The sequence below is a fragment of the Podarcis vaucheri genome, assembly GCF_965113315.1.
Source record: "Podarcis vaucheri genome assembly, chromosome: 1".
In the NCBI taxonomy this organism is placed as follows: Eukaryota; Metazoa; Chordata; class Lepidosauria; order Squamata; family Lacertidae; genus Podarcis; species Podarcis vaucheri.
Genome location: NC_138759.1, coordinates 94,849,870 through 94,866,369, shown reverse-complemented (window position 1 = coordinate 94,866,369; position 16,500 = coordinate 94,849,870). Strand labels below are relative to the sequence as shown.

The 16,500-nt window shown below is 41.6% G+C and overlaps 1 protein-coding gene across 7 annotated transcripts in view; it reads left to right on the top strand.

The window, feature by feature from the left end:
• Positions 1–16,500, top strand: part of MYLK (myosin light chain kinase) — a 181,778-nt gene that overhangs the window by 141,512 nt on the left and 23,766 nt on the right. For all 7 annotated transcript variants that reach the window (XM_082235051.1, XM_082235052.1, XM_082235049.1 and 4 more), the window contains 4 exons: positions 2,961–3,011; positions 4,727–4,854; positions 9,042–9,195; positions 15,737–16,039. In XM_082235051.1, coding sequence (XP_082091177.1) covers positions 2,961–3,011; positions 4,727–4,854; positions 9,042–9,195; positions 15,737–16,039 — 636 coding nt within the window. The remainder of the gene's footprint in view (positions 1–2,960; positions 3,012–4,726; positions 4,855–9,041; positions 9,196–15,736; positions 16,040–16,500) is intronic.

Below are 16,500 nucleotides of genomic sequence, written 5' to 3'. Positions count from 1 at the left end.
GAGTTACAGCACCCTCTGGAATAGTGTGTTTGACTGGCCTTCAAAACTGAAGGGAAAATCAGTGACAATAGTCTCCTCTTTCTTGCTTGTTCAAAGCTCATTCCGCAAATGGAAGGAGCCTTTCATTTACGGAATGCAAGTCTAGACCCAGCCGTCAGAAAGGTAGATACAATTTTATGTTGTCATATTGGGAGAACTGGGGAGGAGAGGAAAGGCAATATGGATTCTAGAAATGCCTTCAGCAAACTTGGTTGGAAGGTTTTGGTAAAAGATAATAATGTAAAGGGCTCCATTATACCAAGGAAAGGCCAGTAGGGGTTCATCAGTGGACTCATACTGCACAGCCCTCACTGTTGCCCTGCCCTGCCCACCCCTGCCCCACTCTGGTACACAGCAGCAATTCTGGTACCAGAAAGACCAGATCCTTGTGCTGCTCCTCCCTGACCACTATTCCTACTTATACCAATGTAACTCAGTATTGTATACCCTGATTGGCAGTGGCTCTCCAATATTTCAGACAGACATTCCCAACATGCTGGGTTTTGAACAAGGGACTTTCTGTATGCAAACCAGATGCTCTACCACTGAGCTATTGTTTCTTCAGCTTCCTACCATACAAATAGACTGGAGTATTCTGGGAGCAGAGGCTATTGTTGGAATGTATGGCAAAGTGGAGGGGAAGCCTCATGGGACATGAGAAATCTTGGCTAATGATAGTTGAGGATTTTGAGAGACCTTGACCTGACTCTAAGGATGTCACAGCAGTGACTAATACAGAGTGGGCACTGGTGTTAAATGGCCCATGGTGTGCAAAGGCATCTATAATACGCTCTTTTCCCTCTGGAAATTAAAGCTATAGCTTCAGGTAAATTTCCTTGAATTTCTGTTTCCTAAAGAAGGGCTTGATGTCTCAGACAGTATGGGCTGTCCTGTGAGTGCAGCTGAAGTTTGAGCTGCTAAATGGCTAGCGTTTTAAAATATCAAGCTGCTTATTAAAGAGCCTAAGTGTGGAGATTTAGAAGCTTAGCTATAAGCTTTTGTTTTGAAAAGCTTTGCAGTGGCATTATTGTGCAGGGGGGAGGAGGATGGACCACTGCTGAAGTCATTAAAAATTTCTGGTTGTTTGGAAGTAACATCTCAGGTTTATAGAAGTGAAGCTAGGGAAAGTACAGGAGAATAATCTCTCTCTTGTGCTTGACCACATTGGTAAAATTTCTAGTGGAAGCAGGCATTGGTAGGTACTGAAAGGACAATGGGGCAGAAGCCCATGACACAAATGAGCATCACATTTACATATGCTAATATATATAAAGAGAGAGAGAGAGATGACCCTGGGTAATTAAGATGGTGGTGGGTATCTGAGGTCTCACCAGCAGTGCACTTTGCAATGTGCTTAGCTATAAGTAAGGATGGACAAATCTGTCAATTTGATTATTTTTATCAAACATCTGTACCTGATTTGTGGTGGAGTTCTCCTACAGCTTGGCAGTGTGACAAAGCAGAAGGCCATGGTTTCTCCAGGTGAGAGGACTCTCCCTGAGGTAGTTTGACAGAGACCATATAGACAACCAATCTACAAAATAAACTCTTCCTCCCCCCCTTTTTTTTTACACCAAACCTCCCATAACTCTTTTTTCATCTTTTGGGTGCTTAGAATGCAACTTGGCAGCATCAATAGATAGACAAGCTCTTTAAATGTGAAATGGTTAATTGGTTGGTTGGTTGGTTGGTTGGTTGGTTGGTTGGTTGGTTGGTAATTGTTTTGAATTGTCTTGGACAAGAAGAAGCAGCTAACAAGTTTAATAAACTAATCATCATCATCTGTACATCCCCAAATCTACTTTGGAGGACCTTCAGCAGAGTGTGGGGGACAGCAGTGTTGTGCAAGAAATCCTTGCACTGATGGAACCTTAGCCTTAACACTGCATTGAATGATACTCATAATGACAGGAAGACTTATGGATACAGGTTTTGCCCAGATAGTCTCCAGCCTTTAGTGCAGTTATATGAGATTTTTCCACTTGATCATTTTTGTGTGGCTCAGACAGTGCAGTGAGAGATTTACTGGGAAGGAAGGAAGGAGCAGTTGGGAGTTTCGTGTTACTATTTTTAGTAAAATGCCTGAAAAGGGAAACGAGAGGGAGATCGGGACAGACACAAACACAGACGCTTCTGAGCATCTCTACTTATGGGACTAGCATTTGCACCATTGAAATGGCTTGGCAAAATGTTCCATACCTGCAAACCCATTTAAAAGGAGCCTTTCCCCACTGTAGGTGTGATTTTCTCATGCCTAAAATTATTCTGCTTCAATATCAGCCTTTTAATGCTTTGAAAATCTCACCCTTTAAAAACAAACGTTCAGGTGATTGGTTACATAGCCACATTATAGGAGTATTTGTCCTCCTTTGCTCTCAGTCCTACTCTTGACAGGAAACAAATGCATTCTGGGGAGGCTGCACCCATTTCCTCTCAGGGCAAAACTGCACTCATTACATTGGTACTTTGTGTGTATGGAGCTGCCAATATAATTTTATTTTTTGTAAAAGCAACAGTGGGGGCCCCTGCTTTGGATTGGAGCCATGACATGGGGGGGAGGGTAATTGGATGCTTTCTCCTCATGCCCCATGGGACCTGAAACCAGAGTTGCCTCTGCACCATTTGCTATTAGCTATGTTGGTACTTTTTTTTTTTTAAGTGCACAAGTTTCTACCTCTGGCCGGTAGGAATAGCAGGGAGTTGATCTAGTTAGAATTTCATAATCCTAATCCAGCAAAGGAATTCCCAGTGACTTTTTTACAAAAGTAAAACGATGTTGGGAGATCCTGACACTTGTTACAGTGCCATGTTTACACAGTTCCCTTTTGCAAACAGGCAGCTTCTACTTGTACAGTGAATTCACATATTTTGTTGTACTCATCACAAAGTTCATCTACAAACCCCTCTCTTTGTTTAATTAGGTGAGGCAACAGTGAAGAAAAAACCAGCTCCCAAGACTTCACCCAAAGCAGGTATTGGAATATTGCTATTAATACAGACAAGAGAACAGTAAACAAATGCAGAAAAATTACCATGCAACACACTTTAAACAACCTTGTTAGTTGTACCCATTTGAGTTTGATAGCTTGACAGTTCAGGACAACGATTCTCAGTTACCTGTCTTCTTTTGCAGGTCTGTCAGGTGTGTGTTTGTATCAGTGTAATACAATATGGTGTTTTAAGGCTTAAACACACAGCATTTTCAAGAGACTGTGCAGTTCTGTCAGACAGGAAGTCTTAAACTCCCTCTCATTAGACCTCCCCGAGTTAAAAGTAAAAACCAATTATAATTGAATAAAGTGACTTTAGTTCAAAGACTAACCAAATTCTTATCCCGAATCAGATGTTTCCCCTGTGCTGATGGATAGATTTCTGCCCCATACATGCCCTTACTCACACTGAACCAGACCTGGAGAATTCATAACCCATCAAGTCAAATGCTGTTCATCAACTATAAATTAGGGCTAATGATTCGTGCTTGATGAGTGTTTTTGCAGTGCCAGGCAGCTAAAAAAAAGCAAGAGGTTTAATGGACTTCTGGTGGCCCACAAAAAATTCCTGGTTAGCTGCATTCAATGTGGGACTAGAGGTGGGTGAGCTGTCCCATAGCTCCCTCAGATTAACTCAGAAATTATCTGAGATCTTCCACCCTATAGGTCTGGGGGGAAAATCATGCACATCCTTTTTAGTTTGCATCATCTGTAGAGGGAGATTTGAGTGACTGCATAGACCAAAACCAAGGGAGGAAGTCCAACCCCCTTCATGACGGACACTTTAGGCAAGAGTGCCCTCCATGGAACCCTTGTTTGTTTGTTTTTACCATAGGAAGCTACCTTTATACGCAGGAGTTATCTACACTTTCCTTTCTTCCATGCTTTCCAGGCACACTCTAATGCTTTAAAGCTATGTGTCCAAGTGCTCTCTTTTATTTTCCCTTTCTTTTTTGCTCCAGAGCTTTCCCCATTAAAATCAACTCTTTTAAAGCTGAATCCGTGGAAAACTCTTAATTTCTGGTTGTTGCACTTCAGCTTTAAAGAGCATGTTTTCATGGGGAAAGGGAAAAAAAGAAGAGCACTTGGACACAGAGCTTTAAAGTGTGGACCTGTGCCTGGAAAGAGCAGGGCAAAAGGTAAGTCATATCATTAGTCTGTCTAGCTCAGTGCTACCTACACTGAAAGGCTTGCCAGGGTTTCAGGAAAGGTTCTCCAGTCCTAACATGGAGATGGCAAGCACTGATCCAGTTGCTCTACCACTGAGCTGCAGCTCTTCCTCATTTGTCAGCTCAGTCTTGTCTCTAGAGACCTCTAAAGGGCATCTCCAAGACTGAGCTGAAATTGCTGCCTTGTTATCCTGTAATCCTGGTAGAGCTGTTGGTGTGCTTTACTTTTAACCTCCCATCCCTGGCTTCACTCAGGCAGGAGACTGGGCTCTTTTCACAGGTGAAGCTTTGAAAAATTGGTTAGATAAATGGGAATAGGTTAACTTACCCATCTGGATGCATTGACATGATAACTTTGAAAAGTCTGTCCGTCAGCCCAAGAAGCAGCCCTGCATCAGTGAAAAATGGAGGGAAGCAGAGCCACATAGATGTAGGCACACTTTTAATGCCTTAGTTGTTAGCTTCCTAAACTCAGAGCCAAAAACTTGCTCCAGTGAGATCTCTAAATAAATCCTCCCTTTTTGCCAGCTCTTCCCCCCCAGATTGTTCAGTTCCCAGAAGACCAAAAAGTTCGGGCTGGTGAATCGGTGGAGCTGTTGTGCAAAGTCGCAGGAACTCTGCCCTTAACCTGTACCTGGATGAAATTTCGGAAGCAGGTAACACTATCTTTGTTGCTGTTCTTTTGTTCATAGGTTGCATGATAGAAGGTGGTATCTGAAAATAATGTTTGCATATATGGAGTATTCATGTTCACCCAGAATCATATGTTGCACATGCAGCCAAATGTCAGCTATTTTCCTACACAGGAACTTGCATCTACATCAGCTGGAGCAAGAAGCTTTTTATCCTATGAAATATCCTAGTAATGATAACTCTGTGGCACATTTGTCCATGCTGAATATTACTGAAAAGTCCTAACTAAATGTGGTGGTAAAACAGACACCATGGCAAAGGTGTAGTTCAATAATGACTTGCTGTTTCCTTGAAAGTAAGGGCTAAGCTACACACAGTGCTAAATGCATCACTTAAGGTAGTGATTCTTTTTTAAATGGTCAGTGGTAGGTAGCTCCCCCTCCTTGCCCCCCTCCACATGAAGATTAGGGCCATCGTTTGCTAGGAGAGGAGATTGAACCTCCGCTATCCTGTAGTTTCAGTCCCAGCAAAAGCATTCTCCTCCCATGCTGCTATTAGTTCAGGAAGAAAGTTACTACAATGGGAACTTCTTTCCTGGAAGAGCGAGCAGGTTTTGTGTGTCTGATTTTGTTGGGACTACAGCTACCAAGGAGAGTGGGGTGATTAAATTCCCTCTCCCAGCACAATACAGTCCTGATCACACACTATGCATGCTATTTAATATTTCATAAGCATTCATGAAATTACAAGTGATGCATTTAGCAAAGTAATTGCTTGTAGATGGCGTTTGCCTCCATGAGGCAAACATAGCAGTAATAGTGTGTTATCTTATGCAAATAAATAAATCCTACTGATCTTCTCCTCCCTACACTGCTCTTGAGAGATCCCCCAGATATGCTTTTTTGTCCCATCTCAGCTTGTGTGGAGGCAGCCAAATATAGTATTCAGATCTTGGCTTATGGATAACTGTTGCTTTGCCTCAGGGTGCTGACTGAAAAGCCAGGGATATGATTAGACTCGTTATTATTTCACTTTTAGGATCAGAGAGAGATGTCTGCTACACTCGGAGGTTTTCTTGTCATTAACCTCTCTCACTCTTACGTTTTTGTAGTTTCACTGGTCTGTGTTTTTCTTACGAATTCCATTATTTTCAACAAATGCATCTTCATTTCCTTCTTCTGCCCCATTCCTTAGTACCATTTTGGAATCTAGAAAAATCCCTTGTAATTGCCATGGAGGGGTTATACATTATTATTTTTAGATCAGTGTTAATCCAGTTGCCCCACATGCTTGTGCCATTTGAGCGGAAGGGTAAGTGCTTGGATATTAGCTACGCTTTCGTACCACTGCATAACTTGTGTTCTATGGGAAAAGGTTGTATACTTTTTCTTTTCTTTTCTTTTCTTTTCTTTTCTTTTCTTTTCTTTTCTTTTCTTTTCTTTTCTTTTCTTTTACTTTGTGGAGATCACACCCAAACTGAGTTTAGTTAGAGGTAGGAATAATACAAATGGTTTCTGGACAGCTTTTGTGGGTCTCTTTCCTTTATTTTTATCCCATTTTACAGCCAAGTATTGTCTCCCTAAGAAGCTCAAAAGTAAAGAGAAAGAGAGAGACTCTGCCTTCAGTCTTAACAAACTAAACAAAGCACACAAGGGAAGGGGAATGGAAGAAAAGGTAGAAGAGAGAGATCAGTCCATCAAGGCCAGAATGATGTGGCAAGCTGTATCAAGTTTGAGCCAGGCTGGTGTTTCTGCTTGGACAGTGGTTGGTGGCTTTTGTTCCCTTTGGCTGATGGATGGAGCCAGAGTGTCCTTTTTGCTTGTTTCTGCAGTCCCAGGGCAACGGACAGCTGCAGCTGTGTGTTCTTTCTGGCAGGGACATTTTATGATGATGATTTACTTGCTTCTCATTTAGTTCTTGGTATGAGCTTTCGTGTGCATGCACACTTCTTCAGATACACAGTGTGTATCTGAAGAAGTGTGCATGCACACGAAAGCTCATACCAAGAACTAACTTAGTTTGTCTTTAAGGTGCTACTGGAAGGAATTTCTTTATTTTGACTATGGCAGACCAACACGGCTACCTATCTGTAACTTGCTTCTAATTTGTTAGCTTTTAAAATCTGTTTTATGAATACCGTTTTAAATTTTTGTTTCTTAGCCACCTTCAGTTGTTCAGTTATCAACTAGAAAGGCAGGATATAAATATTCACAATCGAGAAGTAGCTCTAAGTCCCTTCTATAAAAGAGCATGGCCGCTTGTCCTACTTTACAGAGAGCAGTCCTCTATTTGAATAGCTGTCTGGTCCAATGTCAATTTAAAGGTTAAAAAAAAAACAGTGATAAGAAGTAAGAGAAGGAACCTCGAAATTGCTTATAACAGCATGTGGACAACAGATTATTCAGGAACAGAGGTTTTTGCTGAGTCTCTTTTGGCCATTTTGGCTCATGTCCACAGCTGGCTCATGTCCACAGCTGACCACTGAGCTGACAGTATGATCAGGAAGCTGCTTTGCCAGCAGCTCCTGACAAAGGTATTTCTGAATTTGCATACATACACATATGCAAATATGAACATCTCCGCCATCTTTTGTCTTAATTTTTGTTGAAGCATTGCCTCTCCTTTTGGTAATGCATAAGTGGCCATCCTAGTGCCAATTCTTGGGCAGCAATAAACCAAGATGCCTGCTGCTTGGGGATATTTCATGTTGAGACCTTGGACTCCAGTGGCAGACAGTTGTACCAATCTATCATTTCTGGTATAGTCTATGTAACCATAATGCTTCTGTTAGGCTTGATACCCCAATAATCTGTTCTGTTAAGTGGAATGATCACCACCTTGAATTCCTGGCTTACTCAATACCTTTTCAAGATTTTCTAAGTTTTGCTGATCATACCAGATGTAGCTAAATTCCATAGATGACTGTGTCCATACTACAATCACATGGACCAAGGGAATCCATTGGTGACAAGTTCATTACATAAAAAATTATTATCTAGATTGTACAATTTCTTGATAACAATTTCAAGAATGGTGTGTGATTCACATGTTTACATTTCTTCCGTTGCACAGAACTAAAGGAGTCTGAGCTTCACATTAAGGTTTGCTGAACACTAGTTAAAAAAATGTGATAAAGACAAAATAAAGCCTGTTGAGAACTGAAATCCTCCTGAGATCTTGTGAATTTATTACTACTCCTACAGGATCAGCTACAGGAAGCTAGCTTTTGCAGTCTTTTGCCAGAATAGACTTTGTTACTAAGACCTTCATGATTTTTTTGTTGTCTCAAAATGTACAGCAGGACATGCCAAACTAAATAGCCTTCATTTTTAATGAAACTCTGGATGAGCTGGAGCAACTCTTATCTAACAGGAAGTGGAGGGGAGGACACTGACGCTATTATCTATTCTCATATTTAGAACAGACTGTGCTGCTTAAAAAAAAATAATTAAGTATCTAACCTCTTGCTTGCCCTTATTGACTAAACTTCATGAAAATCAAGTTCTAAGTATTGTTGACATTTTTGACCATAATTCTTCATGGAATTGTAGAGTTGGAAGGGATCCTGAGGGTCATCTAGTCCAACCCCCTGCTATGCAGGGATCTCAACTAAAACATCCATAACAGACAGCTATACAATCTCTCTTTAAAAACCTCCAATGAAAGAGAGTTCCCCACCTTCCAAGGGAGCTCATTCCATTGTAGAACAGCTCTTACTGTCAGAAAGTTCTTCCTGGTGTTTAGTTGGACTCTCTGTTCTTGTAACTTGAATCCATTGGTTCAGGTCTTAGCCTCCAGAGCAGAAGAAACCAAGCTTGCTCTGTCTTCCATGTGATAGCCCTTTAGAGATTTGAAGAAATTCATGGCCAGTCGTGCTGTTTGTTAGTTATAATTCATTTCTGTAAAATGGGTACAATGTTTTGAATGTACCCAGTTTGATGACTGAAATAACTATTTTACACAGTAAATAATTTTGCACAGTTTTATTACTTAAAACATACAGTATTATAGAAACTGCTTGACTGGTGATCTAAGCAACTAGAAGGGGATCTAAGAGAGCAAACAGAAGTGTGATATCAAGGGATATGACAGATTGATGAGTTCTGCCAAACATACGTGCCCCACTTCTTTAGTGTTTGGCAATTCCTTAAATCGACTTTAAATTATATTTTCAAAATACCTGCCTTAACCTATCTCTTTAATTTGGCAGATCCAAGAGAGTGAACACATCAAAATTGAGAATGCTGAGAACAGCAGTAAGCTAACTATCTCCTCCACTAAGCAGGAACATTGTGGATGTTATACTTTAGTAGTAGAAAACAAACTGGGCAGCAGACAAGCCCAGGTTAACCTCACCATTGTAGGTAAGTAAACTGGATTGTTATTTTTGTAGTTAATGTTGATAAGTGACCTGGGCTTCTCAACTTGAATCAATGCAATTAATTATGGAGGAAAACAATGAATGATTATTTTCCATATTTTTGGAATCAGTTTATGCCCTAGTTTGTGTCCTTTTTTGGGTTGGAGAACTGCATCACAGAATTGAGAGAAGTGTAAATATTGTGAGATAACTGTGTTTCAGTTTGCGCGTTTGATGAAATGTGAATTGGGCAGGTTTGTATTAAAATGTGAACTGAACAAAATTTATCCCCTATTCTCAATGGTGAAAATGAGAACAAATATATTCTTCCTTCAATAATTTCTAAAGGTCACTTATAATTGAGTAATATAAATTGAAATCTTGATAATTAATGATTGCTAGCACTAGGTCTGGTATTGTAAAGACATTTGTTTAGTTAAAGGCTCTGATTTTTACCTCATAAAGGCAGATATACACATCACAGCCATATACAGAACCCAGAAGGCAATTAGCATATACAATCCCGAAAATATAAGCTTCTATATAAAAAGATGAAGTCTATAGTGCTCATTGTTGTGCAGAAGAGCTTATGGGCACAATCTACTCCTGGTTGTGAGGAAAAGCAGAGCCTGTAAGTTTTAGAAGCAACAACACAAGCAGCACGATCATTGTGGGGTATTGAAATGACACACAGAAGCTCTCATGGAGGATTAAAAGTGGAAGTTCATTGAAGTCAGTATATTGAGAGAAACTGTTGTTTTATGAGGGGAAAGTTCTTTGCACTGAAGAACTTGATAGCTATGTAAAGATGGATCTTAAGTGCTTTTTTTTAAAAAAGAGAGTTGCCCTTTCCCCCTTCCCATGTTTATGCTAAAGATAGAATTCATCAACATCTATACAGAATAATGCTTTTAAATTACAGCCCATTTGCCCCCTTGGAAATATAAGCTGCATGATACTTTTTTTTCTAATGAAAGCAGAGCAGTTTACAGTCACACACACACACACACATGCCCTGAGAGCGGTAACATAGAGTTCAGTTATGGCCTTTTATGGTTTCATTTTTCTCCCGCAGATGAATCTCAAGTGCAGTCTTTGCCAGCAATGTCGGCATGGACATCATCCAGCAGGCTTTAGCAGTATATTAAATACCTTCTGTGGCTAAACAGCCTAGCCCATGGAAAGGAATTAATTGTTGCTTTATGTCTGCTCTTCATCTGGCAGGCAAATATCACAATAGCTAATAATAGTGTGGAATGGTAATATGATAACTCAAATTAAAGTAGCCAAGGTATCCAAAGAGGACTACCTTGAGCGTGGTGCTTCCTTTCTGAAGCAAAACTTACCTCCTGATACAGAGTCCCCGAGTGGAAGACACCCAGTCAGTGATCATGGCAGTTGGGACTTGGGAAGCTGTAAGCCAAAGAAGCAATAGCTTCTAAGTTAAATAGTGAAGATATAGGAAAGAAGTCCCACTAGCTGTATTATTAAATAACTTGTATGTCTCTTATCTCCCAAACCGTACCTGAGGATCCCTGTAAGAAGCATTTCATTTTATCCGAGCCAGTGTAAGCATGCAAGGAAGCATTCAGTACAGCACTCATGAGACTTGCACATATATGCTTTGAAAGTGCCCTCTGATCCAATGGTCCCTGCACATGTGAAACTGGTACATCAGAGAGAGAGAGAGAGAGTGTTCACACCTAGTCTTTTACACCTCAATAATACCATATTTTTCGCCCTACAGGATGCACTTTTCCTCCTCCAAAAATGAAGGGGAAATGGGTGTGCGTCCTATGGGGCGAATGCAGGCTTTCGCTGAAGCCTGGAGAGCGAGAGGGGTCGGTGTGCACCAATCCCTCTCGCTCTCCAGGCTTCAGGAAGCTATCTGCAAGCCTGGGGAGACCGGCGCGACTTCCCACCGGGCTCCCAAGGCTTGCGGACAGCAGCCTGCAGCCCGAAACCTGGGGAGTGCAGCGGAGCGCGCCCCGGGCTTCGGGCAGCTCTCCACAAGCCTGACCCCAGCCCCCATAACAGGTTGCTATCCGCAAGCCTAGAGAGCCCGGCGGGAAGTCCCAAGGCTTACGGAGAGCTGCCTGCATCCTGAAGCCTGGTGCGCGCTCAGCAGCGCGCCCGCGCTCCAGGCAGATATCCGCAAGCCTGGGCAGACCGGCACGACTTCCCACCGGGCTCCCTAGGCTTGCGGATAGCAGCCTGTTCTGGGGGCTGGGGTCAGGGAAGCTCGAGCTTCCCCCGCCCCAGCCCCGCGCCTGGGGGGGGGAAATAATTTTTTTTCTTTATTCCCCCCCCAAAAAAAAACTAGGTATGCCCTATGGGCCGGTGCGCCCTATGGGGCAAAAAATACAGTAATTTATAATAATCATAATTTATTATTTATACCCCGCCCATCTGGCTGGGTTTCCCCAGCCACTCTGGGTGGCTTCCAACCAAATATTAAAAACACAATACAGTATCAAACATTAAAAACTTCCCTAAACAGGGCCACCTTCAGATGTCTTTTAAAAGTAAGATAGTTGCTTATTGCCTTGACATCTGCTGGGAGGGCGTTCCACAGGGCAGGCTCCACTACCGAGAAGGCCCTCTGCCTGATTCTCTGTAACCTCACTCCTCACAGCAAGGGAACTGCTAGAAGGCCCTCGGCGCTGGACCTTGGTGTCCGGGCTGAACGATGGGGGTGGAGACGCTCCTTCAGGTATACAGGACCAAGGTCGTTTGGGGCTTTAAACACCAAGTTCCATGTGATATACAAGACTACAGTGAAAGGCCTGTGCATGTATACACTCCACACACACACACACACACACACACACAGACCTGCCTCACAGTTCTATAAAGAAAAACATCTTTAAAACATTTTATCATCTGCAGCTGGATAATTTTACTTGGTGCTGAGGCTTTGTGCTCTATATTAAAGAGAGGTAACAATGTGGTGCATATTAATAGGACGGTACAATACTACTTAAATATAGCTTTAAATTCAAAAGTTGATTTTGGATCTTAGTCCTACATATCTAATCAGTTCATACCGAAGAATAAGTAAACATCCGTTCTCTTTCAGCAGAAGGCAGAGATCCGCTGGTTGTTTCAAGTCTGTTAGTACTCAACCGCAATACAAATTAGTCACAATAATAGCGGCCATAATACATCCATTTGCTTGCAGTGTTTCCAGATGTAATGATTTGTCCCTGTACTTGAAGTTGTTATGAAATGTGATTGCAGGAATAGTTAGTGGGACATACATTATTTTTGGTCAAAAGCACAATGCCCTCTCTCAACTGCTTTTTAGATTGTCAGCAGGGAGCCAGGTTCCCACATACAAGTCTCTGCTGAAAGCCTACACTTTGGCCTACAGTCAGTAAGACTGATGTTGCCCTCCCCCCTCAGATGCTGAGAAATAGACTTTGAAGGACTCTGCATGTTGAAAATGAAAAGTTGGACCATAAGGTTCTAAGCAAATACGAAATTATCCATGAGATCAAAGATGTATCAGATTTTATCCAAAACAAAATTTCCATTGTTGTTACTATTAAAATTAAATTATATCTACATAAACAACATTTACTTAAATCAAAAACCTACCCCAAAATAGGTTTTTGTATAATATTTACAGAGTTTCTTGTTACAAAATCAAATAAACAAATACCACTTTTGAGTGCACATGTTCAGTCTCTGGACTCAGCTACATTCAGGCAATTACGGTATATTGTTATAACTGTGTTATAAACATGCAACACCAGATGGTGCTATTTGAGCTTTCATCAATTTGATTTTCCATTATGAGCTTAAGAATGTGTTTTCCTGTAATGCTTTTTTAAATGTGTCTAGATCCAACCTCTGTCTTTCTTTTACTTAACAATAACATAACTTGTCTGTTTTGACATCAATATGCACCAGCTGTATTGGGAGCCAGTTCCACTGACGTCATAAGAGCACAATAGCCAGAGTGCTGGATCAAACAAATGGGCCACCAAGTCGAGCATTCTGCTTCCCACAGTGGCACAAGCAGGTTACGAAACCCACAAGCTTATAAAGGTTATAAAGTCAATAGCCCTGCATTGTTGTTGCTCCCAACAGCTGGTGTTACATAATGAGGTGTTCTCAAAGTAAAGGAAGGATTGAACTCTGATTAATAAGAATACACACAGAGGCTTGAACCAGCAAGACTCTGGGAAGGGTGCGTATAATAGTCTCTCTCTCCCTCCAGCCCCTCAGCCCAGGTTGTTTTATTCACAAAAGAACTTTTTACAGAGTGTTGGTAAGAACCAATCAGATTTCTTCTAAGCATTTCAACAAACCCTACGTGGGGAGAAAGTTAAACTACCAAAACTAATTAAGCACACAGATTTCTGGGGGTACGTGACTTGTGAAGAAAAAGAAATGGAACAGGGATGCAGAGGTGTGGATTGATCAAAAATCATATCCAAATAATGTAAACCCAGTCAACACAATGCTTTCACTGCTGACACAGATGGCTTACTCTATATTTGTAATAATTCCTCATAGCAATCCCACCTGATCACTACACATAAGAGCATAGAATCATAGAATTATAGAGTTGGAAGGGATCCCAAGGGTCAACTAGTCCAACCCCGTGGCCATCCAACCTATGCTTAAAATCTCACAAGGAAGGAGAGTCCACCTCTATTCAATTCTGCTTTGTGAGATACGTCTTCTGAACTTGGGCATTGCCATCACTAGTAGACATTGATAAACCTCTACCACATGTTTTAATAATCCTATATTGGCTTGGCCTGCTTGCTGCTATCCACTGAGCTGAGCAGCTGCTGCATTTTCTTTCTTTTCTTTTAAGCAGAATTACCTTTGCTAGTAAAGCTGTAATGTTGTGGTGATGTACAAAAAACTGATGTGTTTATAGCACGCAGCCAGCAGCAGCTAGCTTCTACACAGCCATTTCAACACATAACAATGCAGTTACAAGTCCAATTAAAAAGAATAACTGCTGCTATTGGCTCAAGAGACTGTGCAACTGAGCCATTACTTAGTAAATATGTTTAGGATTGTTGTGTTCAGCACTAGTGAAATAGAGGCTTTCCCACAAATATGCAAACATCTTTTTCTGTTTTTGGAAAAAACTCTTAGTTGTTGTTTTTCCAAAAAGGAAGTTTGGCATCATGATAGGTTGCCCTTCCATCTCTGGGTGATCTTTACTGCTCACATACTTTACTAATGGATATGTCCTGATCTTAAATTATTTTTCCTGTGTTTGCCTCATTACTTTCCAGTGTGCATCTGTCTACTACTTCAGTTTTTATCCCCCTTCAGAGTTACTGTCTATATTCTCTCCTTTTACCTTTCCTCACTGTTTTTACTTTGTCTTCCAACTTTATAATTATTGTTGTCCCTTTGGTTCAGTCATAAATGGTTTGTTTCATTGAACTCAATGGACTGTGTGGCAAGCAGTGGATTCTGACCCTTATTTTTTAAGATCAGTTCTGAGAAAAGATTCTTCTGAGGCATATAGCATCCATATGCAATGTTAGAATTAGTTTTGAATTCACCAACTCGGTGCCCTCAAGATGTGCTGATTGGGGCTGATAGGAGATGTATGAAGTTGAAGGGCACCAGGTTGGCAAAGTCAGTTTAGAGAAAAGCCAAATATACCTTTTTGTACCTCAGGAGAAACAAGACAATCTGTTAAGTGAATTATTCCAAAGTATTCCCATTAAACTTATTAAATGTGTTCCAGTGTAGGTGAGTTGTGAATTACAGTAATCATCGAAGAGTAGACTATTGTTCCAGGACCTTAGGTGTCTGAGTACCTGGGCTCCTAAAAACATAATACTGGCATTATTTCAGCTCTGTTGTACAATGTTGGCTCCTGCTCTTGGGGTGAGACCTTTGTATGGGAACAACAACTCTGTTTAGCTCTGTACCTTTACGCACAGAAGTTGGCACTGGCTAGGCTAGAAAAGCCAGACTTAAAGCAACATAGTGCGGCATGAACTCTGTATGCAGCATATATATTAATGTAGCATGCTAGCCATATAGCAGTAAGAGTTCTGTACCCAGGAAGACAAAACACTTTCTGCTACTGGCTCTTGCTGCCTTCTAAAACCAGGATGACCAACGAGAAGTGCCAGGTAGCAAATAGTGCTGTTGGATCCATGGTTCAAATTAGTGATGGGTGAAGGATTAGGCTAACAAGGCTGTAATTTTCAGGTCCAGCTATAAATTCTTAACCCATACCATACCCTGGTGTTTGTTGCACTATATGATGGTTGCAAGATGTGTACAAAGCAGGGGTGGGGAAGCGGTGGTCCTCCAGATTGTTGGCAGGGCAGCATGCCTCTCATGTTGACTGAGGCTTGTGGGAATCAGAGTTCAACAACATTTGGAGGGCCACAGCTTTCCCATCTCTCACATAGAGCATATGAATCAGGGTAATCAGCGGGAGTTCTCAGAGTCCACTTGCAGAGCCAGTGCCTGTCTGTAAGAGAGAGAAATGGGAGAATGTCTTTGTCGGCATATAACACATTTTTATGTGTGTCCCCCCTTATCTGTAGATAAACCTGATCCTCCAGCAGGAACGCCTTGTGCTTCAGACATAAGGAGTTCTTCCCTCACCCTCTCATGGTACGGTTCTTCATACGATGGTGGAAGCGCAGTGCAATCCTACACTGTGGAAATCTGGAATACAGCGGACAAGAAATGGACTGATCTCACCACATGCCGCAGCACTTCATACAACGTCCAGGACCTGCTGGCTGACAGGGAGTACAAATTCAGGGTGCGAGCTGCTAACGTGTATGGGATAAGTGAGCCAAGTCATGAATCTGAGCTAGTAAAAGTGGGAGACAAGCAAGAAGGTAAGTTTGTTGTCACTTGAAATTCATGGTAATTATGGTAGTATATACCTTTTGGTTTTTACTTTGGCAGCTTTTATGTGTAGATCACCTTTTTCTTCTTAATCTGGGGACTGGGTGCCAGACTGGATAGTACACACAAGAAAACTGAGTATTTATGCTCTTGCATCTCCCCATGGTCCAGTTGGTTAGAAGATCTGGGTGGCTTTATAAAACGTAGGATTCAAAGAATTGAAAAAGTGAGTGTGCATGCATATGTATGAGAATATTTCATAATCAGCTTCGGCGTTTTGGAAAGACTGTTTACCAAAAATAGGAGAAAAGCTTGCAGGCCAGATTTACCAGTTCTTGTGGTAGTGGAAGCCAGTGCAACGAGTCCTTTTAGTATAACAGGACTTCCCCTCCCTCCTCCCCCACATGTCCTCTCCAAATCTGCTTGGGAGGGTCAGGAAAACCCTCAGAAC